General features: G+C 42.9%; 1 protein-coding gene across 1 annotated transcript; it reads left to right on the top strand.

Annotated features, from left to right (window-relative positions):
- Cd163 (CD163 molecule) lies at positions 1 to 24,048 on the top strand. The gene is given in 17 exon segments (XM_057770394.1): positions 1 to 79; positions 1,121 to 1,441; positions 3,140 to 3,463; positions 5,604 to 5,924; positions 6,560 to 6,880; positions 10,393 to 10,707; positions 10,806 to 11,120; positions 11,831 to 11,926; positions 12,009 to 12,323; positions 14,098 to 14,421; positions 15,747 to 16,058; positions 16,406 to 16,435; positions 16,606 to 16,713; positions 18,882 to 18,971; positions 19,955 to 20,043; positions 20,045 to 20,091; positions 23,550 to 24,048. Coding segments are annotated over 17 exon segments (3,492 nt in total). The 5' UTR covers positions 1 to 30; the 3' UTR covers positions 23,665 to 24,048.
- Positions 24,049 to 26,584: the final 2,536 nt, after the last annotated feature.

Below are 26,584 nucleotides of genomic sequence, written 5' to 3'. Positions count from 1 at the left end.
AAAAGGTTTGTCTGTTTAGGGACCTTCATTATGACCACAGTCTCACTTCTCAGTGCCGCTGCTGTCACTAATTCTCCTGGTGAGTATTTCATCATATTTACTTATGGCCTTAGCCCACTCTGATATGAATTGTCAAACAAAATTTACAATTCTATGTATGTTAAGTATCATTCATGCTCCACAGAGTTAGACACTTGCAGAGCTCTTTGCACTCTGGTATCTAACAAGTGCTGAAAATGTTAGTTTCTTCATGGACCCCCATCTTTCATTACCATGTTGACTCAGACATTAAAAACACACAATAAAATTCTAAGCAGAAGACACTGAATTGTTACCATGGTCTTTGCTCAAATGAAACAATCCCACATTGCAAGAAGATTGAAAGCACCGTGTGGCAGGCTAAAAGAAAAGAGGAGAGGAAAGCACAGAGTTTTGGGGAAAAGAGAATTCCGAAAACACTTTAATTAATTCAAAACCTAAATTTTACATTAAAAAATTTATTGCAGAAAGTCAGGCTGGTAGGCCCACTGGGTTCCTCAAGTTAAGTCAAAGTAACAGAGAAAAAGCATCTGAGGTAATCTGAGAAAGGGAAGGAGAAAAAGGTTTATTTTGTCACAGAAGGTAAAAGGAAAATAGCTCTCTTCCTTTCTGCTTTAAAAGACTAGTTTCAGGAGACTTCAACTGCTTTGTAAATTTTTATATAAATGCGTGAAATGGGTATTTAATCCCCTTCAACTTGTTTTTCCATTCCCACACGGTCACTGTCAACTTTATTTCTATTGAGTTCATGACAGGAAGAAACACACAGAGCTCACCCTAGACGCTCTGTGCATCTTCTCCTAGAAGGTATAAAATGTCACTGCTAAGGATACACAGCCATACAACTAAAATTTCATAGATTACCGTGCTGTTAGCTTTCCCAGCTTTGCCGTTGTTCTACTTGAAGCCTGTGGTACTAATGAGTCTATCCGGTGCTATAAAATAGCATTCTCCTATGACACCACAGTGGGCTCAGGATGGTCTCCGCTCTGACTCTAAGTCATATGTAAGTCATCTAAAAGCACAGCCTGCTCTCTGCACTCCGCTTGGCCATCATTGCTGTGTTCAATTGTTATTGCAGGAGGAATGAAAAAGGAACTGAGACTCACTGGTGGTGGAAACAACTGCACTGGGAGAGTGGAACTTAAGATCCGTGAGAAGTGGGGAACAGTGTGCAAGAACGGCTGGGGCATGAATGAGGTTTCTGTGGTTTGCCGGCAGCTAGGATGCCCAACTTCTATTAAAGCCCTTGGATGGGCTAACTCCAGTGCAGGCTCCGGGGACATCTGGATGGATAAGGTTTCTTGTACCGGGAATGAGTCAGCTCTTTGGGACTGCAAACATGAGGGGTGGGGAAAACATAACTGTACCCACGAGCAAGATGTTGGAGTTACCTGCTCAGGTAAGGATTACCTGTGTTCAAAGCAAATCCCATGCACGTATTTCTGATTCATCCCTCTCTTGGAAAAAATGCTGGGACTAATTCTACAACAATCACTCCCTGATGCTGTGGTTTTATGCAAACTATTTAATCTTTCTGAGCATCTGAGAACTCAATGATAAGACACTTGCAGAGCTCTTTGCACACTGGTATATAACAAGGGCTGAAAATGTTAGTTTCTTCATGGACCCACATCTTTCATTACCATGTTGACTCAACCATATTCATCTCTTCCTCCTCCTCATTTTTTTAGGTTATTAATTTTTATGATGGGAAAACAAAGGTAGCATTTACAACAAATTTCAAAGCCACGAGAAATCTTTCCAGGCTCTTACCTGCATAGAGAGAGAGTTGATATTCAGCTCTGACTTCCGTGGAGTGCGCTCTGCTCTTATTTTCTTACATGATGAAGAGTGAAATTCAACTTACTTTTTAGAAGTTTATAAACTTAAAGGTGCAACCAGAACCCAATAAGAGGAAAGGAACCAATAGCCACTGGAGGCTCTCTGGTTTCATAGGAATCTGCGTATGTGAGTTCCTTCACCCTAATTGCTGCTTAGTCTGCAGAGTCTACCTCTTGGGAGATGACAGCATACTAATCAACAGAAAACTGGTGTCCGGCCACTCCCCCAACTTCTGTGCTACTCACATCTTAGCTTCATGATCTTTCTAGGTGATCAGTGCTAGGCCCGCTACTGAGTCACAGATCACTGACATAAGAAGTGGGCTATGATGATAGCATGTAGTGCTTAAACATGTAAGAACTGAAGACTGTGGCATGTGGTGCACTTATGTATACTTTGATTATGACTTCTTACTCTTATTAATTGTTATTACTAATTGCCCATAATGAAAACTTATGTTAGGGTCATTGGTTGGAGCTTATAGTTCATAAAATTTTATTTCTTGTTCAAGAAAGAAAGTGCTTCTAAACATTTTGTCCAACTGCACCTTCTGAAGTGTCCCCGGATCTCAGCCAGAGTCTCTCTTCCTCGTGTATTTTACTCTTCACAGGAACTCATGGCATGAGAAACAAATCTCAGTTTCAAAAAATGAAAACAAAGCCTCCTCTTTTTGCTGAAAATGATAGTAAATTCCTTGGAGAGAAAACAAACTTTGATTCAGAAAACTGAAATAAATTATTTTCTCATAATTTTAAAGAAAGTGATAGCACATAATGTTTTGCAAATTGTTGTGTTTATTTAGGCATTTTCATCTTTGCTTTTTCTTATTTACTAATTTCAAATTCAACATCAATTATTTATTCTCAGAATTCTTTTGCTATGGAGAGATTAAAATAAGGAATCTAAGCATTCAGTAAATAATCATTTTCTCATTTTCAACAACTTGATTAGAAGGCCAATTTCCTTTTTTCTGCTTTTTTTTCTGCATGTGAATAATGAGCCATATTGACCTTTTCTATAACAAAGAATATTTTGATCTATAATACAATTTCCTTGGAAAGTGGATGTAAAGGAAAATCCTTAATGTGCATTGGATTTTAGCAGGTCAAAATTTTCCAATATGTGGAAATGGGCAGTATCTAAAAGCTAAACACTATTTTTTAAGAATGTCATCAAATCCCAAGTATCCAGGAAACCCTAAATGATTCATTGCTTATGAATAGACTTCACTTCCTAACCTTGGTCTTCTCTCTAGATGGATCTGATTTGGAGATGAAATTGGTGAACAACGGGGCCAACCGGTGTTTAGGGAGAGTAGAAGTGAAGTTCCAGGGAAAGTGGGGGACAGTGTGTGACGACAATTTCAGCAAAGACCACGCTTCCGTGATCTGCAAGCAGCTCGGATGTGGAAGTGCCGTTAGTTTCTCTGGCTCAGCGAAATTTGGTGCTGGTTCTGGACCGATCTGGCTTGACGATCTGATGTGCAGTGGAAACGAGTCAGCTCTCTGGGACTGCAAACACGGAGCATGGGGAAAGCACAACTGTGACCACGCTGAGGATGTTGGAGTGATCTGCTTAAGTAAGGATGCCTCGTGGTTTTCTGTTCTCCGGGACAGACGAAAGGAAAAGGTGCCGGGATTGTAAGCCCGAGTCCTTGAGAACATAATGAAATCCAGTGAACCTCTATCAGCTCACTACTGTCTCATGTGGGGTCCCAGCTCTAACGTTTGCGCATTCACTAACTGAAATCAGGAAGCTGAAGTAGTTGTAGGGAGCTGAAGGGAGCTTGTTGAATAAGAGAGTCCTTACTGCTCCTGCAGAGGACTTGGCCTCAGTTCTCGGCACCCATGTGATGACTCACAACTGCCGATCACTCCAATTCCACAAGATCTGGTTCCTCTTTCCCTGATCTCCAAGGGTACTGCCCACACATGGTGCATATACCTATGCTCAGGCATACAATACACATGTAAACAATTCAAAATAAATAAACAAGCAATTAAAACAGTTACGAGAAAAATGACAAATAACGAAATATAGTTCCATCATAAGGAGAGAGTTTAAGAAAATTACGATGGAGGTTGAAGACAGGGTAAAGAGAGGCAGGGGATGCTGAGGTGGAAGGGTACGGGGGGGGGGTAAAGAGAGGAGTGGCAGAGGGGTTAGAGGGGCCAGTAGCGAATTTTTAAAGCTTTTGTATATTCAAATATTATAATACATTTCTCCCTCATGATCCCTTATTCTTTCCTTGTCTTTCTCCCTCTTGTTAGTATTCTCTGTCCTTTTAGACTGTTTTATTTCTACTTTTATGTCATTTCTAGATAAGTAGTAGAAGATAGGTAGATAATAGATAGATGATTGATAGATAGATAATAGATAGATAGATAGATAGATAGATAGATAGATAGATGATAGATAGATGATAGATAGATAGATAATAGATAGATAGATAGATAGATAGATAGATAGATAGATAGATAGATAGATAGATAGATTGATAGATAGATGATAGATAGATAGATAGATAGATAATAGATAGATAGATAGATAGATAGATAGATAGATAGATAGATCGTAGAAATAGATAGATCGTAGAGATAGATGATAGATCGAGATACAAATATAGAAATATCACAAATACACAATTTTATGTATCTATAAAAAACACAACTGAAATAACATTCACTATTTGTATTTCTGAGGTTGGTTTGAAAACAAACTACCCTCCTCATCATCCTCAGTCATAATCCTTTTTAACCACCTCGACCTGCCCCTTCCCAAACCATTAGCTCAAATCCATAGAATTCAGTAATTAAAACTGAAAGTGTCAGAACAGAGACTTGGGTTACCCATGAGCAAGCACTGCCTCAGCCTGGCGATGCTAACACTCCACACAGGGACCCAGGCTGTCGGCTTGTGTTTGTCACGCGGTAGTCTTCAGAATCAAGGATGCAAGTTTCCTATTAGTTGCATTTCCATCACTTTGGTTAAACACCATGATCAAGGCAACTTATAGAAGGAACGATTTATTTGGGCTTAAGGATCCATCACAGTGGGATGCATGGCAAGGGCATGACAATGACCCGGCCATTGAAGCACCAAGCTGAGCACTCACGTCTGAAAATGCAAGCACAAAGCGGAAGGGAAACCCGGGAGTGGTGTAATGCTTTAAAACCTCAAAACTATCCCCCCAGTGCATACTTCCTCCAGAAAGGTCACGCCTTCTAGGTCTCCCAAACAGTGCCACTAACTGAGAGGCAAGTGTCCAGACATCTGAGCCTGATGAGGAACAGTCTCATTCAGACCACCACAGATACTCACAAAGGGGCCAGGCGCACAGCAGAAGCAGGGTAATATAGACAGACCGTGTGGTTAACAGCGGAAGCAGATGCTGAATATTTACACAAACTGGAGTTCCAGGTGAGAAACCTAAACACAGGCAGATACATTTCAACAAGTTAGAGTAAACAATTCTACATCAGTTGTAGTGACCGAACAGGCACAAAACTGTCTCTGAGGCACTTCCCAAAGTAAGTACTGTCCTTGCCTCATGCACTTCGCCTTCTCTTCCTGGCGACTTGTAACGGTGCTGTAGAATGGCTGCCTCTGTCCACGTCTCCACCCCTTGCTTTGACTCAGCTAGAGCTACTTTCAGTCACATTATCCTTATTTCCCTTTCACGAAGTTGCTGTTGTTTGTTGTTGTTATTGTTGTTATAGAGGGAGCAGATCTGAGCCTGAGACTGGTGGATGGAGCGTCCAAATGTTCAGGAAGACTGGAAGTGAGATTCCAAGAAGAATGGGGGACGGTGTGCGATGACAGCTGGGATAGTCAGGATGCTTCCGTGGTATGTAAGCAGCTAGGCTGTCCAACTGCTATCGCCGGCGTTGGTCGAGTTAATGCCAGCGAGGGATCTGGACCAATCTGGCTTGACAGTGTCTCCTGCCAAGGAGATGAATCGGCTCTTTGGGAGTGTAAACACCAGGAATGGGGAAAGCACTACTGTCATCACAGAGAAGATGCTGGTGTGACGTGTTCTGGTGAGTTAAAATGAAAGCTAAATCCAGGAGGGAAGAACCTGCGTTCACTAGAAAGAGGAAGAAGTGGGAGTTTTGAGTCGTGGACATAATTCATTCATTGTTGGGAATTCCTTCACAGCTCTGAAAAATCTGGCACATTCTTCATGGGAGGGATGCTTGGCTCCATTCTCCATTACTAGGAGGAGTGCTTAGAACCACACCTTAAATTCTAAATCTATGTGGAGCTTAGACAGTTGGCATAAGGGACTATGATGAATGGCATGCCTGTCTGAATGTGTGTGTTTAGCATTTTTAGTCTTTAGAACTATGTACCATTTACAGTAGAATTCACAGCCTACATTTGTTTATTAAAGCCTCAAGAAATAGGTAAACAAAAATTGGGTATGGTGACACACACCTACAATCCAAACCACTTGGGAGAAAGGCTAGGGCAGAGGATGGTAGATTCAAACACATTTCAGGCAACTTACTGAGACTCCATCTCAAAACTTAAACCAATAGTATAAAGTGGCATCAGGCATATACAGCCCTTGTCCAGTTTATCTGGGTATCTGGGAAGGAGAGGAGGATGGGTGTGTTTTGGGACATGGTGTCTCCCCAGGTTCCTTCAGCCTGTGCTTCTGTTCCTTCCGCAGATGGGTCGGATATAGAACTGAGACTTGTAGGTGGAAGCAGTCACTGCGCGGGAACTGTGGAGGTAGAGATTCAGAAGCTGATAGGGAAGATGTGTAGCCGAAGCTGGGACCTGAGTGACGCTAATGTCGTCTGTAGACAGCTTGGATGTGGCTCTGCACTCCAGACACATGCTAAAACCTACTCCAAAAGTAAGGAGACAGATATGTGGCTCTTTCCTGGCAGCTGTAATGGAAATGAAACTTCTTTTTGGCAATGCAAAAACTGGCAGTGGGGCGGCCTTTCCTGTGAACACTATGAAGAAGCTCAAGTTACCTGCTCAGGTAAGACTTTTGATTCCTTTGTTAAGAAACAGCTTAATTCCAAGGATGCTATGAATATTGTACACATGGTTTATTTTGTTTGGTGTTTGTTTTTCCTTTGTAATTCTTAATTCATTTTACATACCAGCCATAATTTCCCCTCCCATCTCTTCTTTCTTCCCCTGCCCCCCACCTGACGCCCCCCCATCCACTCCTCCAAAAGGGTAAGGCCTCCCATGGGGAATCTACAAAGCCTGGGGCATCCAACTGAGACAAGACCAGCCTCCCTGTCATGCATCAAGTCTGAGCAAGACATCCCACCATAGGGAATGGGCTCCAAAAAGCCAGTTCATGCACCAGGGATAGATCCTGACCTTACTGCCAGGGGCCCCACAAGCAGACCAAACTACACAACTGTCTCCCATATGCAGAGGGCCTAGTTCGGTCCCATGCAGACTCCACAGCTGTCAGTCTAGAGTTCATGATTTCCCGTGAGTTTGGTTCAGTTCTCTGTAGACTTCCTCGTCTTGATCCTGACTCGTCTTGCTTATATATTCCCTCCTCCCTCCCTTTAAATGGGCTCCCAGAGCTCAGCCTGGTGCTTGGCTATACATCGCTGCACCTGCTTCCATCAGGTACTGGATCAAGGCTCCCTGATGACAGTTAGGGTGGTCACCACTCTGTTACAGGAGAAGGCCAGTTCATGAACCCTCACCACTATTGCTAGGAGTCTTAGCTGGGGTCATCTTTATGGGTTCCTGAGAATTCGATTTTCAAGACAACGTTTCTTTGCGTAGCCCTGGCTGTCCTGGAGCTAAATCTACAAACCAAGTTGGCCTCAAACTCACAGAGTTTGTGCCACTATCGCCCAGATATGGCTTACTTTGTATGCTTTTTAAAGCCTTATAAATCAGGATGTACAGGTGCATTGCTTCTACTAATCATAGAACTGGGATTTATTTTAAAAATAAATCTGATTGCATTATTTTTCAGAAAGTAGTAATGTATTTTAACTCATATCATTATGTCTGTATTATGTTATGTAATATATTGACAGACTATGAATTATCCTTCAGCTAAAAATGTAACAGGGGGACATCTGAGGAGATGGCTTAGTAGGTAAAGCACTTACCACACACTCATAAGGACCCGAGTTCAGATTGACAATGCACATAAATAGTCAGGTGTCACAGTACACACTTGCAACCTCGGACTTGAGGTTTATAGCAACTATTCTCAAAGTTAGCAAGAGAATGCTACCCCAACTTCACAGGCTTCTTCTGCCTAAATCTGATGTCAAAAGGCACATTTACAAGTGCCAATAGCACTGAAGCCAGTCTTTGCCTGTTCATTCTTGGTCTCTGACTTAAGGCCATTTGAAACCTGGAGGCTGAATGAAAGATAAAGAGCAAAAGGCTGCCTAGCTGGTAGGCTTGCTGCTTTTGTTGTGGGGGACCAGTTTCATCTTCTGCTTTGGCTGCATTTTATAACCAACTTAGCTGAGGGACAAGACACTCCGAGTGTTTCAAATGACAGCTATTTATCCTTCTGGTTCACATCATTTATGTTGTTACTGAACAAAAGGAGGAAGTCCTAGTTTAACTAGTTCCTACACTTCTTCTTCATTCAGTTTTTTGTTTTGTTTTGTTTTTGTGAGAGAATAATCACTGATTTAGTTACTTTGGCAGATGAAAACAACTTGTTAATCAAAAGAACCAAAGTCATGCACAAGATTTTATCTAATGACTCTTATATAAAAATCAATACAGCCGTACGTTTGTCAGGAAGAAAAGTCCCTTAAGAAGCTAAGACTCCAGGATTTTGACCATGTGCACAGAATAAGTGATCTAAACAAAACACCTGTGGTGTGGAAAGACACATGCTAACAGATTTTCATAATCAAGGCTGAGAAAATGGAGTCCCCAAGAAACTTGTTTGTGTGGAAGAGTTTCCCTTTGCACTTAGATTCTAATGTTTGAGAATTGGGGACCTGAGAAATTGTGTACAGGAAGGATTTGTTAGCAAGCCAATAACTTTCATCAAGAAAGAAAAAGCACTTTGGGTTTGGTTTTGCCTTTCTCTGGTTGTGTTTTATTTCTTTTGAAATGACTGCATGTGAATAAACCAGAAGCTACAAGAAACCTAGTTTGGCTTAATCTCAGAAACTGTCACGACGGAAAGACTAAGCCTGTCCAAGGAGACCATGTACATTATAGTCAGTGATATCTTCTCAACTCAACAAGAAGACACGGACTTTCCAATTTAAACAAAAATAAATCATTGATTATTTGTGTATAGCATTGTTTGTTTTAAACTTGATCTGCATTTAGAAATAGATGGGTTTGTGTTGTACGAAAGGAGAGAAGGTTTAAAAAAAGATGGATTCTTTGTCTTATATTTGGATAGGAATTCACTTTAATAGTGAAATTTTGGCCTGCTAAGCCATGCTGTCTGTGTTTCTAATGCAGCAAATAGTCCTATCTGGCACATGTCCGGAGGTATTTTAGTGTAAGGTAAATGACATATGATCTGAAAAGAACAAGAGAGTATGAACACTGCAAGGGCCCAAGAGCTGTCTGTCCATCTGGATCATGCCGTGGGTGGCCTCAAAGATCCACACAGACCTCTGGGAAGGACCCATGCTCTTTAGAAGGCCCGACCTCAGATGTACTTTGTAAAAGAAGTGAATTTGAAGTTGTTTGTGTTTTCGAGAAGCTGGAATGATTGCTGGGTGTTAAAGGAAACCCTCCCTTGTCTTGGGGGCCGAGTCTCTCCGCCTGACAAGGAGCCCATTCCAATCTGAGTTCTAGTTCTTGTTACTTGGCATCTCTTTTATTTGCATTCTAAAGACCAGCTACACTAAATGACATACAGGTTTGTTTGCTCTCTTGGTCCTAGAGGCACAAGGTCTGGGAATCTCAGTGCTGCCCTTCCCGCTGGCAGAGCGGAGGAAGCACAGTGCTGTGTGGTGAGAGGCAGAGCATCTGTCTAGGAAACCTGTCACAAAGGAATGGGAAGAGGACCGCAAAGTCCTGGACAGCAAGTGTAGTGCGTTCTTTTAAACGTCTTGTGTTCATTCAGTGTTCAAAACAGAAATATGCTGAAAACCAACCGCTGAACAGGGGTTGATAATGATGACGCAGACTTAGCAACTAGGCTGACGAGAGCCAGTGAACAAACTGTGTGTCGTAAATAAATGCAGGTGGCATACTAGAAGAGAAGAGCAGTTCTGATCTTGGTTTTTTTTTTTTTTTTTTTAAAAAAAAAAGCAGGTGGCATACTAGAAGAGAAGAGCAGTTCTGATGTTGTTGGGTTTTTTTGTTTGTTTGTTTGTTTGTTTTAAAGTTCTAAGATTTTCTTAGGAGAACCGGTCCAATGAGAAATGTGAGATTGTCAATTTGCTATGCTCAGTCTAGACAGAAGACCCAGGAGGCGCGGTGTGAAAAATCCCCGAGAACCCACCATGCCCCTAATCCCGCCATGAGTGAAAATGTGGAAATGGTACCTCTCACAGAAACACTATTATTTTTCAGGTCACAGGGAACCCAGATTGGTTGGAGGGGAAATTCCATGCTCCGGTCGTGTGGAAGTGAAACACGGTCATGTGTGGGGCTCTGTCTGTGATTTTGACTTGTCCCTGGAAACTGCCAGTGTGGTGTGCAGGGAGTTACAATGCGGAACAGTCGTCTCTATCCTCGGGGGAGCGCATTTTGGAGAAGGAAGTGGGCAGATCTGGGCTGAAGAATTCCAGTGCACCGGGAATGAGTCCCATCTTTCACTGTGCGGGGTGGCGCCCCCTGTAGAAGGATCTTGTAGCCACAGCAGGGACGTCAGCCTAGTCTGCTCAAGTAAGATGTGGAAAATGTCTTCAATTTGTGCCTGTGCTGTGAAGAAGAGCGGGCTAAGGAGTCACAAATGTCTTTTCTAAAGGTCCGTCTCCTTTCAGGATACACAGAAGTCCGCCTGTCAGGTGGCAAATCCTCCTGTGAGGGAAGAGTGGAGATCAAGGTGCTCGGAGCCTGGGGGCCCCTCTGCAGCTCCCACTGGGACATCGAAGACGCCCATGTCTTGTGTCAGCAGCTTAGATGTGGAGTTGCTCTCTCTACTCCAGGAGGAGCACCTTTTGGGAAAGGAGCCGGTCAGATCTGGAGACACATGTATCACTGCACAGGGACTGAGGAGCACCTAGGGGACTGCCTCATGACTGCCCTGGGTGCACCGATGTGTTCTGAAGGGCAAGTGGCTTCTGTAATATGCTCAGGTGAGAGACTGAAGAGCAGAGCCAATCAGAAGCCTCTCTGCAGTGATCCAATCGGGAACCTCTCTGCGATTATCCAATCAGGAGCCACCCCGCAATGGTGGGATTTAGAATCAGATGGGTGGGCCCAGATGGGCAGGCCTGAGGCAAGGATGAAGCAAAAGGAAAGGGCCGATTGGGGTTCGTGAGACATGTGCTAGAGTAGTAACTTCATTTGTCTTCTTAGAATGTAAGTGAACTTGATTTTCATCGGCCTCATTGCTGTCTAGGACTTACTGCAGTGGCTCTCAACCTTCCTAACACTGAGACCCTTTAATACAGTTCCTCAAGTTATGGTGACCCCCTGCTATAAAATCATTCCTTTGCTACTTCATAACTAAAACTCTGCCACTGCCACGAATCATAATGTAAATATCTGATATGCAGGGTATCTGATACGTGATCCCTCTGAAAGGATTGTTCGACCCTTCCTCAGAGGGGTCACAACCCGCAAGTTGAGAACCACTGACTTACTGTATCCTAAGCTATTCCAAGCCCCTGCTTCACTTCCACGTGGTCCATCTGTCTCCCCCTCTCTGTGACCCGCCCACCTTCCTCCTTCCTCTTTCTGAAGGTGTGTTTGTCCTCAAATCACCTGGAGGACTCTCCACCTGACCCACGTTCTTCCTCGTAACCTTTTGATCTTATATGCCTGAAAATGTTGGTGTTTTCAGGAAACCAGTCCCATACATTGCAGCCGTGTAGTTCATCGTCTTCGGTCCAAACAACAAGCTCCACCGTCCCAAACAAGAGCGATGTGCCCTGCATAGGTAAGAATTCATGAGCGCACTGTGCAAAGGATGTGAGTCCTTTTGAAATGTTCTTCAGTGTTATCCTCATCTCTCTTTCCAGCAAGCGGACAGCTTCGCTTGGTAGACGGAGCCGGTCGCTGTGCTGGGAGAGTCGAAGTCTATCACGAGGGCTCCTGGGGCACCATCTGCGATGACAACTGGGATCTGATTGATGCCAGTGTGGTATGCAAGCAGCTGGACTGTGGTGTGGCTATTAATGCCACGGGTTCTGCTTACTTTAATAAAGGAAAGGGGAATATCTGGCTAGATGAGGTCAACTGCAGTGGGAAAGAATCTCATATTTGGCAGTGCCGTTCACATGGCTGGGGGCACCATAACTGCAGGCACAAGGAGGATGCTGGTGTCATTTGCTCGGGTAAGTTCTGCACATAGCTCCTGGTCACAATTGTATTTCAAGTGACTAAGAAGCAAATGGCAGTGAATGTCAACCGATGAAGTCCCTAGGGAGAACTGTGCAGGTCACCCGGAAGTGTTTCAAAAGGGTACATGGGGAAGTGTTGGCAGCAGCCGAATGCCCCCAACCACTGTGGGGATGATGTGCCGTCAGCTGGGCTGTATGGACCAATGGGACCATGAGATGATGCATACACCTAAGACCTGACTTGAACCTAGACTGAAATGTGCAGGCCCTGAGACTTCTCACCATATTTCTGAAATACACAGCTTATGTGTCAGTTAAAATCAAATGAGAGGGGCTGGAGAGATGACTCAGTAGTTGGGAGCACTGACTGCTCTTCCAGAGGACCCAGGCTCAATTCCCAGTACCTACATGGCAACTTACACATGTCTGTAACTCCAATTCCAGGGGACTCAACACCCCCTGGAGTGCACAGCAATGCACAGGAGAAGAGGAGTGGGGATGGGAGAGGGGAGTGGGGGGAGGGGGCAATATGTGGGAGGAGGGGGAGGGAAATGGGAAACGGGGAGCAGTTGGAAATTTTAATTAAAAAAGAATAAAAAAAAAGAAAAACAAACAAACAAACAAACAAACGAGAATTGAATAATACTTCCCAAGTTAAAATTATAGTAATTTAGGGAGAAAAATCCAAATTCTATCATTGAAAAGAGCTCAGAGGCGTAACAAAAGAGATGTCTTGATGGGGGGACATTTTGGCATTAGGGAGAAACCTGATGCCAGGGAAAGCCTCAGGAACCCACAAGGATGACCCCAACTAAGACTCCTAGCAAGTGGGAGGGTACCTGGCCATCTACTATAAGCAGACTGGTGACTTCCCTAATTGCCATCCTCTGTCCAGTAACTGATGGAACCAGAGGCGGAGATCCACAGACAGGCATTTTGCTGGGCTCCGAGAGTCTTGCGGAAGAAAGGGAGAAGTGATTTATGAGTCGGGGGGGGGCGGGTATGATGGGGAAACCCACAGATACAGCAGACCTGAGCTCAAGAGATCTCATGGACACTGAACCAACAGTTGTGGAACCTGCGTGGGACCAACAAAGGCCGTGTGTGTGTGTGTGTGTGTGTGTGTGTGTGTGTGACAGTTGTGTAGCTTGGTCTCTTAGTAAGACTTCTAACAAAGGGAGCAGGACCTCTCCCTGGAGCTTAGCTGACTTTTGGTAACCTGTTCCCCATGCTGGATTACCTGACCCCACCTCAGTGTAAGGGGAGGAGCTCTGTCCTGCCTCAACTTGAGGTGCCATGCTTTGTGCAAGCCCATGGCCCGGGGGAGGGGGGGAGGCTGCCTCTTTCTGAATGAAGATGGAGAAGGAGCAGATGGGGTAGGGGAGTAGATGAGAAAGGAGAGAAGATAAGAAAAAAGAAGGGAGGGGAAACTAGTTGGTATGTAAAAATAAATGGAAAAAATGTTACTTAAATAAAAAATATTACAAAGAAAAGAGCTTAGAGGAGGTTCTGAATCTCCCAGGTGTCTCAGAGCACTGACAGCCTTCAAAAGAGATCCCTAAGTACAAAACTCCAGATCAAAAAGCCAGATGGTATATAGAAACTAATACTGTATTTTATTAAGATCTACTGGTTTATGCAGAGATCTACTGGTTTAACAAATTGCTAGGAGTTGACACACTGTATCTATTACAGTCATTCTTACATTGGACAAAAAGATGTTTTCGTCAGAGAAGCTGTGAAATCACCAATTCTTCTTTTCTCCCAGAGTTCATGTCTCTGAGACTGGCCGCTGAAGTCCCTAGGGAGAAGAACTGTGCAGGGCGCCTGGAAGTGTTTTACAACGGTACCTGGGGAAGTGTTGGCAGCAGCAGAATGCCCCCAACCACCGTGGGGGTGGTGTGCCGTCAGCTGGGCTGTGCAGACAATGGGACCGTGAAACCGACATCCTCAGACAAGACGCCATCCAGGCTCATGTGGGTAGATAATGTGCAGTGTCCAAAAGGAGTGGACACCTTATGGCAGTGCCCCTCATCTCCATGGAAGCAGAGACGGGCCAGCCCTTCCGAGGAGGTCTGGATCACCTGTGACGGTGAGTACCCGCTGTCCGTTTCAATAAAACATGAAGTTTTATTTCCCTGAATACACCGGATTGATTTGTTAGGTCTCATCAAACAAGAGTGGGTAACTTCCAGACAATAGTTAGGCTTGGAATAGTTGGTTTTATATAACTGTTATATTGTATGTGTATACATCCACATACAAGAGCAATAACCATTATCCCAGACCTTCCCGTTTCTGTACTTGAAAGTTCTATTTGATTGCTTTCTCTAAGAAAACCAAAAAGAGAATATATAATTAATGATTGGATTCTTGAAAGGCCTACTTTCCTTTTCCCGCATTTTTTTCAAATATTATCTTGACACATCAATAATAGGAAAAAACTCGCAATGGTTGAGTCTGACTATTGCTGTCCCTATCACTCTTGTCCATGTGAGAAAATTTGACTTTCCACATCAATAATGTTGACCTCATTCACTTGCAGTTTCTTGAGTTGCACTATGACCCTTTAAATAATATCTTTAATAATTTTTTGAGAATTTTATACAATGTATTTTGATCATATTCACCCCTCTGCCTCAGCTCCTATGCTGTAGGCTGCATTTGCACCATAATAGTGGTGTCCTTTGCTGTGCAGAAGCTTCTGTTTTATGTGTTCCATTTGTAAAGCATTTGATGGAATATATCCACTTTGATGAAAAGGCATATACTTTTGTTTTAAAAATTAGGGGTATAGAATTTTTTAATTCACATTAATTTTTATACATTTTATTGATTCCTTAAGAGTTTCACACATGCATGCAATGCATTTTGATCAACCCCTCCTCTAGCTCCGCTCAGATTCAATCCTTATCTCCCCTTCTGACTTCATGGCCTCTTTCTCTTTCTGCTTTTTCATAACCCATTGGGTCCAATCTGCCACCTATATACTCATGGGTGTAGGGCCATCTACTGAAGCATGGTCAACCTACCAGGAACCACATCCCTAGAGAAAACTGACTCCCCAGCCTGCAAGAGCCATCAGCTGTCAGTAGTTCCTAGGTAGAGAGGACTCATCATGCCCTCCTTGCTCCGTGATGGGATGTGGACTGGCTTGATCTTCTGCAGACAGCCACAACTGCTATGAATGCAATGGTTCTGCCATATCTTTCCCAGCCTCCAGTCCTTACCTCTCCCCGCAAGGATGGTCCCTGAGCCTTAGTAGTGTAATGGGGATGGCTTATTGGCTGTTACTCTCTGTACTTTGACCAGTGCACATTAGTTTGTAAAGCAATTGAATCTCTGTTCTCCCATAGCCTTCCTGACGCTTTCATCTATCTTCTCGGGAATAACCTGGATGTCTATGATATTTTTCAGACAAAATAAGACTTCAGGGAGGACATAATGACTGCTCCGGCCGTGTGGAGATCTGGCACAAGGGTTCCTGGGGCACGGTGTGTGACGACTCCTGGGATTTTAATGATGCTCAGGTCGTGTGTCAGGAGCTGGGCTGTGGTCAGGCTGTGAAGGCGCTGAAAGAAGCAGCGTTTGGTCCAGGAACCGGGCCGATATGGCTCAATGAAGTGAAGTGCAGAGGGAACGAGTCTACCCTGTGGGATTGTCCTGCCAGACCATGGAGTCACAGTGACTGTGGGCACAAGGAAGATGCTTCTGTAATGTGCCTCCCAGGTGGGTGTCAACAACCTAGACTGAGCAGGACTCTTCGGTAGCAAAGAGAAGCCAGGCATCAAAACGTGATGTGCTTATGTTTGGTCTGGCAACAGGGGTGTCTGATAGGAAGACAATCATGTAGAGGAAAGATGAAAACATTTGCTGTTACACAGTGGCTGTCACAGAGGACAGACAGACAACCTACATATCTGTGTGCAAGAGACTAGCGACTGGGAGACCTAAGCTTTAGTTTAGAAAATGTAGTTCACTTGCTTAAGAAGCAGTGAAGACTCACACAAGAAAATATTGATATTTGGTTTATCTGTGGCCCCCCGAATTGAGTCTCTTCCTCTTTTCTCCCGCAGGAACGCCTCCAGAATCAGAGCATGGCACAGGTATATTGTGGAATTTATAAGCATGGGACTATATTACTTGGAATTACTCATGTTTAGAAAACTCTGGGTCAGAAGTTCTAAGGGCTGGAGTTTTGCTTCCGGGATCTTGCAGGTGGCCAAAGGAAGTAGCTGAGAATTTATCATCTTTCTTAATGCTTACCTTTCCTTAGGGCACTCCGTCCTCATTGCTCTCCTGATCTGTGGCGCCATTCTATTGGCCCTTATCTTCACATCCCTCTTGTGGGCTCAGAAGCGAAGGCAGATACAGCGGCTTACAGGTCTGTGCCAAGTCATGATCTCTCTAACATGCCCAGAGGATTAAGGGGTTCTTGAACTAATTATAACTAAATAAACAAATTACTCAAGGGTGAAGTGACCAGAAAGTAGGGAGTCATAAGAGGTTTGAGGAGTTCCTTAGAGTATAAGCAGCAAAATTTTCTCAGAAGAAAAAAGGGGGAAAACTCTGGTTACCATAATACACTCTGTGTTCCATGTGTTTAATTGGAGTAGTTAATTAATGGAGCTGGTAGTTTATTGTAAATATACAATTCATGATTTGGAATGAAGGCTTGTTCATATTTTATTTTCTCTAACCATAATAACCTTAATGTGAAATCGCCTTATTCTATCAAGCAATATATAGGGTCTAAAAGTAAAGAAAGGGATAATAAAATAATAAAATATTTTTGTTTAATAGTAGAATGTAGATAAACGGCAATGTAGTGCTTTATTAATATGAACAAGAATCAAAGTGGCAGAGAGGAGAGAGATATTATCTGATGTTAAAAACGAGGTAGAAGGCTTCGAAGGAGCCTTTCTGACAGGCTCTAACGATGGTTCAGACAACTGAATGAGAGACTTCCCAGAGAAAGAGAGCATGCACGAGTGCGGGGACCGATAGAGACATCCCAGAGAAAGAGCGCGTGCATGAGTGCAGGGATGGATAGAGACATCCTAGAGAAAGAGTGCATGCATGAGTGCCCGGACGGATAGAGACATCCTAGAGAAAGAGAGCGTGCACGAGTGCCGGGACGGATAGAGGCATCCCAGAGAAAGAGCGCGTGCATGAGTGCGGGGACCGATAGAGACATCCCAGAGAAAGAGCGCGTGCATGAGTGCAGGGACGGATAGAGACTTCCCAGAGAAAGAGCGCGTGCATGAGTGCAGGGACCAATAGAGACATCCCAGAGAAAGAGCGCGTGCATGAGTGCAGGGACGGATAGAGACATCCTAGAGAAAGAGTGCATGCATGAGTGCCTGGACGGATAGAGACATCCTAGAGAAAGAGGGCGTGCACGAGTGCAGGGACGGATAGAGGCATCCCAGAGAAAGAGCGCGTGCATGAATGCGGGGACCGATAGAGACATCCCAGAGAAAGAGCGCGTGCATGAGTGCAGGGACGGATAGAGACTTCCCAGAGAAAGAGCGCGTGCATGAGTGCAGGGACCAATAGAGACATCCCGGAGAAAGAGCGCGTGCATGAGTGCAGGGACGGATAGAGACATCCTAGAGAAAGAGCGTGTGCACGAGTGCAGGGACGGATAGAGACATCCTAGAGAAAGAACGCGTGCATGAGTGCCCGGACGGATAAAGGATGACACGGTTATCATTGAGCGAAGTGAGAATCAAAGAGAGAAGCTGCTTGCCAGGCTAGTGCAGAGAGAAGGAACCAGTTTTGAATGCTTGCGTCTGAAGGTCCAAGGCTGCCTGGTCATTAGAGCAGCACGTGAGGGAACTGAAGTGGTCCAGCTGTACCTGAAAAGACCTTTCAGCAAGGATGTGCGTGATGTGTGTCACACCTGTGTAGCTTGGTCCTCTGTAGGACTCCTGACAGCGGGAACAGAGGCTGACTCTGGCTTTTTGCTGGTCTTCGGGACCTTACTTCTCATGCTAGGTCACCTTGCCCAACCTTCATACTGGGGAAGATGCTTATCCTTACTGCAACTTGATAGACCACGTTTTGTTGATACTCATGGGAGACCTACCCTTTCCTGAATGAAGACCCGGGAGGGGATGGGGGATGGAGAATGGGGGAGAGGGACAGGGAGGGGAGGATGAAGGGAGGACTGTAACCAGGATGTAAAATAAATAGATGAATTTTAAAAAAGAAAGAGAAAAAGGCGCCTGCATGAAAGGTTGGAGTATGACCCCGTTGTTGACAGGAGCAGTTGACGTGAAAAGTGGGAGGGCTTTATAGAGAGCATGGGACGGGTGGGAGGGAAGAGGACACATTTTCAGCCAGTCAGAGCAATGTTGGCTTCCTTGGTAGGGAAATGGGTTGTTACATCATGACAGTAGGGGCAATTGCCTGTCTACCTCATCCAAGCAGACTGGTTGACAACAAGGTCACAGGTAAAGGTCGAGACTGTTTAAATTGCTGGTGAAAGGCTCGAGTGAAGGAGGGCTGGGTTTTTGCTGTTCCATGACCCATGACTTCCGTTGTCAGTTTCCTCGAGAGGAGAGGTTTTGATACATCAAGTTCAATACCAGGAGATGAATTCGAGAGCAGATGATCTGGACCTGCTGAAGTCCTCAGGTCAGTGAGTTGTGTGAGTCTAGAGCCTGCAATTGAGGTTGAGCACCCTACTTCTATTAATAGTTGAAAATGGTCTAAAAACCCTGTAACGGAAAGTTTGGGGGGGGGGCATGGGAAGAAGGAATGAGGAACAAGAGAGATGGTTCAGCCCATTAATAGCTATGCTGGCACCCAAAATGTCAAGAAAGGCAGCCGTGAGCTAGAAATCATTTTTCGAGAATCTAAGTTGCCATCATAAGGAAGTCTCTATCTAGCCTCAGAGGTTGATCGCCGAAAGGTATGCACTGACCCAGCGGCATTGGGCCTCATTTTCCGGAAACAGAAATTCATTTTCTAAAAGACTGTAACGACGGCTATTTAAATTTTTTCTTTCACTTTTTAAAAGAGAAAGGCTGAGTATACTTAAGGCCCACAACATGATGTTATGAAAAACACAGAGGTGCTATTAAAGCTACTAAAGCGAAGCAAGTGAGCATTTCCATCGTCTCAAGTAGGAATCCTGCCCACGGCACAGTGTTGTCGCTACTGCGCATGTGCTACACAGGAGCGCCTCTATCCACTCACCCAGCTCATCTTCCCTGCATCCTCTCACCTGCGTCTTCTCCTTCAGAGTTTTATCCACTCCCACTCCCTCTCATATCCATCCTTGAATCTGTGTCTAAAAGTTCAAGTTTTTCCATACTCCTTACAAGGACCCCATTGCCATCCCCAGGACCAGCCTTCCCTTTCATCTAGAAAAGATACATTAGTATTCATTGTCCTTGCTCCACGAAGGAACCTTCTAAGAGGTGCTTGCCTCTGTCCTTCAGCCCGTTGCTGCTGCTATGTCAGATACATATTTAAGGAACAGGGACGGTGCTGGGCTCTTAGCTCACACCTTTTGCCGGACTAATTGAGGGCAGTTTTTAGACACTTAAAGAACTTCTCAGATACTTGAGGCCAGGGCTGACATATATTCCCAGTAACTACCTTCTTCCTTCCAGAGAATTCCAATGATTCATGTGATTTTAATGCTGATGGACTAACATCTCTGTCTAAATATATTCCTATTCCTGGAATAAAAAAGGAAGCCATACAGAGGCACACTGAAAAGGAAAATGATAATTTATAATCCACCAAGGTAAGTGAATGATTATTCAAAAAGGGAACACTCCTTTTGAGACAGACAACTCCTCTTGTATTAGAGAGAAAGAATGCATATACATGTATGTTTCTGAATGAATATATGTCTGTGTATATGTTTATAAATATGTATCTATGTTCAGATATAGATCAACTCTTTGTAAATATGACCCAACCATTGCTAAGATCTGTGTGTGTGTCTGCTTATCAAAAACAATGATATACTATAAAGCTATGGAGAAATAAGGTAAATGAATATTTTTGAAACATTACAGGGATCCTGTCAGGCATTGTAACATTGTATAATTTATGCTATGAGAAAGATTGTACAAGATACTACAAATGGCAGAAAATTAATCTACAAGGTTTAGGACAATTATAAGAAGAAGTGATATTTAAATTAAACCTTATCCATTTGTTCTCTGCTATGTGATCCAAACCCAAATGACCCCCTAGTGCCAGAGATTGCACGGATCTATAAAACAGACAGAGATAAGTACAACAGAATATCTCGGGAATGGACTCAAAAGTATGCCATGTGATGCTACCTTAAAGTCAGAATAACCTGCATTATAGCTGGAATAAACTTTAAATTACTGTTCCTTTTTTGATTTTCTTATCCGACTGCTCCCCTATCAGACCTCATCTTTTTTAATTTTATTTTTGTTTACCTCTCTCCATTCATTCACATGCTCATCTGAGAAGACTTAAGTTCTTCCAGCTTTGGACAATAACTGCTTTTAGAAACTGTAAAGTAGTTAACAAGAGAACAGTTGCCAAAGATTCAGAATTTTTTTTAAAACTGGAGCATGTGTATTATGTGGCCAATGTCTTCACTCAAACTTGGTTATGAGACTAAACCAATCCTCACTGCTCTAACTTGCTGAAGAAACCATCTGAGGGGGAGGGAGATGGATGCTCAGCTGTCACATCCAAGTTATACTTTTTAAAAAGATGGTGAAATGAGCTGCAGATTCCTTTTTCTGTTTCTTTTAATTTAGTAATTAAAGAATATAGTTTTATAGAAATATTATATATGCTCTGTGAGAAACACAAATGGAGACAAAGAGTAGAAGATAGAACTCTTGGAAAGTCTATAATTGTAAAATGTTGGGCCAAGGTGTAGCTTAGGGGTAGTGAACTTGTCTAGTGTTTACCAGGTCCTGAGTTTAATGACCAACACTATAGTGAAAAGAAAGACAAATACTTATGCTGTGAAGTGTTAATGTCCACAAAATAGAAGGAATTGATTATATATGCATATATACATGATGTTCAAAGTTTCTACATTGCATGAACAGTGATTACTGTTAATGTATCTTTATATACATTATACATATATACACACGCATACAAAATGTCTAAGGAACAGTTATGCAAAGCTACATAAAGTCATTTTGCACAGGATGACTTGAAATAGAAATTCGAAGGCATTGGAGCATTCAGAACCCCACAATCCATGTAAAAAAGCCAAGGATGATAGTGTACTCCTGCAAGCCCAGCCTTGGGGGAGACAAGTGGATCCCTGAGGCCCATTGGCTAACCAGCCTAGCCAAGTCAATGAGCTTCTGGTTCAGTGAGAGACCATGCCTCAAAATGCTTTGAGATGAAGAGAAATTCAGGAAAGATATTTGCCATAAGTTTTGGGTTTTGACACTCATATGCACCCATGTGCACACACCCATACTAGCAAGTACTCACACAACTAATATAACGACAACAGAGAAATAGAATAAATAGAAAATGTTTAATGTTAAATTTGTTCAACATGCCTGCTCTGTTCCCCTAAGAGAACGTCCTCCCAAAGCTATCCCCTTCTTCTGCTACACTCTGCTAAAGTGTAGGTTTTAACATGTTTTCAAGACAGAAAAACACATGCAAAGTAATATATACTAATTAGTCTGCTCTAGCCATCAAGCTAATTAGTATACATTAAATGGTTATATCAAAGCATCATATTTCCATGATAAATGTGTTTGTAATTTTAAATATAATTAATTTAAAAAATTGCATAAATGACTAGTATACTCAACAGTTTGTAGATGCTAAGCTTAGTACTGAATTGATTTAAATACTGTCTTTATGTTAATACTTATCATTATATTTATGTAAATAGTACCCTGATAATTTTTGTAATATATGAGCTTACTTTTTAGTAGTTGTATTTATATAGAAGCCTCAGAGTTTATGCAGAAAGGTAGCAATCTCCTGTGTCTCCTTTGAAAAGTAGTTACATTTTTTGTGCTCAGCCTTACTTAATCTCCCAGTGTCTCAGCAAGGTTTTCTTCTGCTCAGTGCCCCAAAGGACCTGTCAGCAAGGTTCTTCTAGTCTATGCTGGTGAACAAAAATCTTCACCCAAGACTCTTTTGAGAAATGTTTGGGAGGGAGGAGTCCAGGAGAGTGGCTGCCTCTGACAGGGTGGGAAAGGACAGCCCACAACTGAACAGGCAGAGTCTTATATAGTGCTTCTTTTTTTTTTTTTTTTTTTTTTGGTTTTTCGAGACAGGGTTTCTCTGTGGTTTTGGAGCCTGTCCTGGAACTAGCTCTTGTAGACCAGGCTGGTCTCGAACTCACAGAGATCGCCTGCCTCTGCCTCCCAAGTGCTGGGATTAAAGGCGTGCGTAACCACTGCCTGGCTTATATAGTGCTTCTTAAAGGCAGGGTTTTCCCAGGGAGAAGTTTATTCTGCTCAGGGATTGGTTAGTTTAGTTAGTCAGGGGCAGAGATGACTCTGATTTCAGGACCAAATTGTGTTGCTTTCACTGGCCCTTTTTAGCTTTTTTGGTCTATTTTCAGGGCTAAAGCATATTTCTTTCACTGTCTCTGTTTCTAGGGCCAATGTATGCTTCTTTCACTTTGGTTTCAGAGTCAGGGTGTTTTCTTTGGTTCTGAGTTCAAGGATAATGTGTTCTTTTCACTGGCTCTGGGTTCAGAAGTAGGGTGCTCAGGGATTGGCTGGTTTTCCTGCTCAGGGATTGGCTGGTTTTTCTGCTCAGGGATTGGCTGGTTTTCCTGCTCAGGAATTGCCTGGTTTCATGTTTCAGTTGATCAGGGACAGAGTTGGCTCTGGTTTCAGGGGCAAACCGTGTTTCTTCCACTGGCCTTTTTAGCTTTCTAGCTCTAGTTTTGGAACTAGGGCATATTTCTTTCCACTGATTCGAGTTCCAGGGTCAAAGTGTGCTTCTTTGGCTTTAGTTTCAGAGTCTAGCTTCTCAGGGACTGGGTTCAGGGCTAAAAGTATTTCTTTCACTGGCTCTGGGTTCAAAGCAAGAGTGAGTTGCTTAGGCTGGCCCTTTTACCCACCAGTTGTCACATACACTAAAGCTCATAACTCTCTGTGGTTAATCCTCTGTTCAGCAAAGGTAGTATGTTTTCTCGTATAAATGAGTTTGGATATATATGGTATGATATGATGCATTCTTCTATGTAAAGAAATGACCTTTTTATACTTATAGGCTAGGTTGGTGTTTAAGAAACCTTGACATGACAGCTACCCAAACGGAGCAAGAACCCAGTCCATACACAGATGACCACAGCTGCACCATCATGCCGTCTTTAGTTTCCTGGTAGTCTGCTGCACTTCGAGAAACGCTATTTGTGAATTTGACCACTTAATACAGATGGGAGATTTTGAGATTAAATCAACAATGTTTTTAACTGACTTAACTTCACTTGTTTGTTTCTTTGTTTGTTTTGTTTGTTTGTTTGAGATAGGATCTCACTATGTAGCCCTAGCTAGCCTGGAGCTGGCTATATAGATAGACCAGGCTGGCCCAGAACTCACAGAGATCTGATTGCTTCTGCCTCCCAAGTGCTGAGATTAAAAATATATACCTCCACACCTAGTTTAACCTTTTTTGTCTTGACGTTTATAAATTTCTGATTGAGTTTTTCTGACTTTTTAGGGTTTCATGAATATAATATCTTTTCATTTGGCATGCTAATTTTCAAATATTATACACTTCCTTCTAGTTGATTTTAAGTAATAAATTTCTTGTAACCCAATTTGAAAAGTCCATTTTCACTTGTATTTTTTAAATAAATGGGTGTGATCATCAAGTCCATACAGAAGCTGTGACTGCCTGTGCGGGGTCTTTAAAAAGAGAAAATAGGGGAAAGGGGAGGGACATGAGAGCAAGAGTGGGGCCAGTTAAGAAGAGATTTAGAAGAAGTGTGAGTAGGGGTTAGTGTGGCCACATGCATCATAGCCAAGTATAATATGTCTAAAACTGAAATTAATTTTTAAAAAAGGAAGGCAGGTTGTACTATGGTCAATTCTTTTTGTGCTATAATTCTGCTCTCTGACAAGGAATGCAGAAAAGTACCTGATAAGGAAACTACTCAGTGGTTTAGTTCCTCAGTCCTCAGGAAGTATCATGGAATCCAAAACCATGCATAAACTCCGAGGCTTCTATATAAATACAACTACTAAAAAGTAAGCTCATATATTACAAAAATTATCACGGTGCTATTTACATAAATAAAATGATAAGTATTAACATAAAGACAGTATTTAAATCAATTCAGTACTAAGCTTAGCATCTACAAACTGTTGAGTACACTAGTCATTTATGCAATTTTTAAAATTAATTATATTTAAAATTACAAACACATTTATCATGGAAATATGATGTTTTGATATAACCACTTAATGTATACTAATTAGCCTGATGGCTAGAGCAGGCTAATTAGTATACATTACTTTGCATGTGTTTTTCTGTCCTGAGAACATGTTAAAACCTACTTTCCAGCCAGGCGGTGGTGCTATATGCCTTTAATCCTAACACTTGGGAGGCAGAGAGAGGTGGATCTCAGTGAGCTAAAGGCCAGCATGGTCTACCAAAGCAAATTCAGGACAGCCAGGACTATTACACAGAGAAACCCTGTCTCGAAAAACCAATACAATACAATACAATACAATACATACACACATAAAATCTACTTCTCAGCCATTTTCATATATATATATATATATGTATATATGTATCTGCCTTTTACAGTTCAAGCTGGGGAGTCCATAAAATGGTCTTTCGCATGCTAGAGTGACTGAAAACAATGACTGGATCCATAATGCTGTATGTCTTAGCAGCCAAGTGTCAAAGGTCCAGAGTATTCCTGGAGGGCCATGCTGGAAGGCTGGGAAGCTGGGTTCTTCTGTCAGTGAAGAATGACATCCATGGAGCAGAAGCACTCAAAGCAGGGAGACAGGCTGGCAGCCAAAAGCAATGACTCTTTCTTCAGGCTTTCCTGTCTGGGAGGCTGCCAAGAAGTGTGTCTGAGTTGATTTCATATCAAATCAAAACAGCAAGAAAACTTACCCATCATGCTTGCACATCTTCAGCTATATGAGAATATGATATGTATTTATATATATTTATATATATATATATATATATATATTAATCCTGCAGCTTAGAGGTGACCATCAAGCTTCCTGACTCATGTTTTTCATGACTCCTGTTTTATTTGTTGGTTTTGCTTACAATTGTTTTTTTATTCTTTTTTATTATTATTATTATCAATTAATTTTTTCATTTATTTTACATCTGGATCACAGTTTCTCCTCCTTTCTTCCTGTCCCCCCTCCTCTACCTTCTTCCCCTCCCATTTCTCTTTAGGCTCCTGTTCAGGAAGGGGCAGACCTCCCATGAGCATCAACAAAACATGGCACAACAAGTTGAGGCCAGAAACAAGCTCCTCTCCCTGGACCAAGGCTGGGCTAAGCAACCCAGTATGGGGAATAGGTTCCCAAAAGCCAGCTCGAGCACCAGGGACAAGCCCTGATCCCAATGCTAGAAGCATAAACAGACCAAACTACACAATGGTTACACACACGCAGAGGGTCTAGATTGGTCCCATGTAGGCTCCCTAGATATCAGTCCAGAGTTGGTGAACTCCCAGTAGACCAGGTCAGCTGTCTCTGTGGGTTCCCCCACCATGACCTTGACCTGACACCCTCTTCCACCCCACCCCCATCCCACTCATACAAGGCTCTCCTCCCTCACTTCAACAGGACTGTCAGAGCTCAGTCCACTGCTTGGCTATGGATCTCTGTGTTTGCTTCCATCAGTTACTAGATAAAGGCTCTCTGATGACAATTAGGGTAGTCACTAATCTGATTCCAGGAAATTGCCAGTTCAGGCACCCTCTCCACTATTGCTAGGAGTCTTAATTGGGGTCATCCTTGTGGATCCCTTAGATTCCCTAGCACCGAGTTTCTACCTAACACCAAAATGTACCCCCATCAAGATTTCTCTTTCATTACTCCCCACCCCCATCATATACCTCAAGACCCAGCTATACCATCCTTGGGCATATACCCAAAGGTTGCTCAATCATACCACAAGGACACTTGTTCAGCTATGTTCATAGCAGTGTCATTCGTAATAGCCAGAACCTGGAAACAGCCTAGATGCCCCTCCACCATTAAATGGATAAAGAAAATGTGATACATCGTTTACAATACAGTAGAATATTACTTAACTGCAAA

This window comes from Chionomys nivalis, chromosome 1, assembly GCF_950005125.1.
Source record: "Chionomys nivalis chromosome 1, mChiNiv1.1, whole genome shotgun sequence".
Lineage (NCBI taxonomy): Eukaryota > Metazoa > Chordata > Mammalia > Rodentia > Cricetidae > Chionomys > Chionomys nivalis.
The sequence above is the reverse complement of the archived record's forward strand: the minus strand, read 5'-3'. Positions and strand labels throughout refer to the sequence as shown.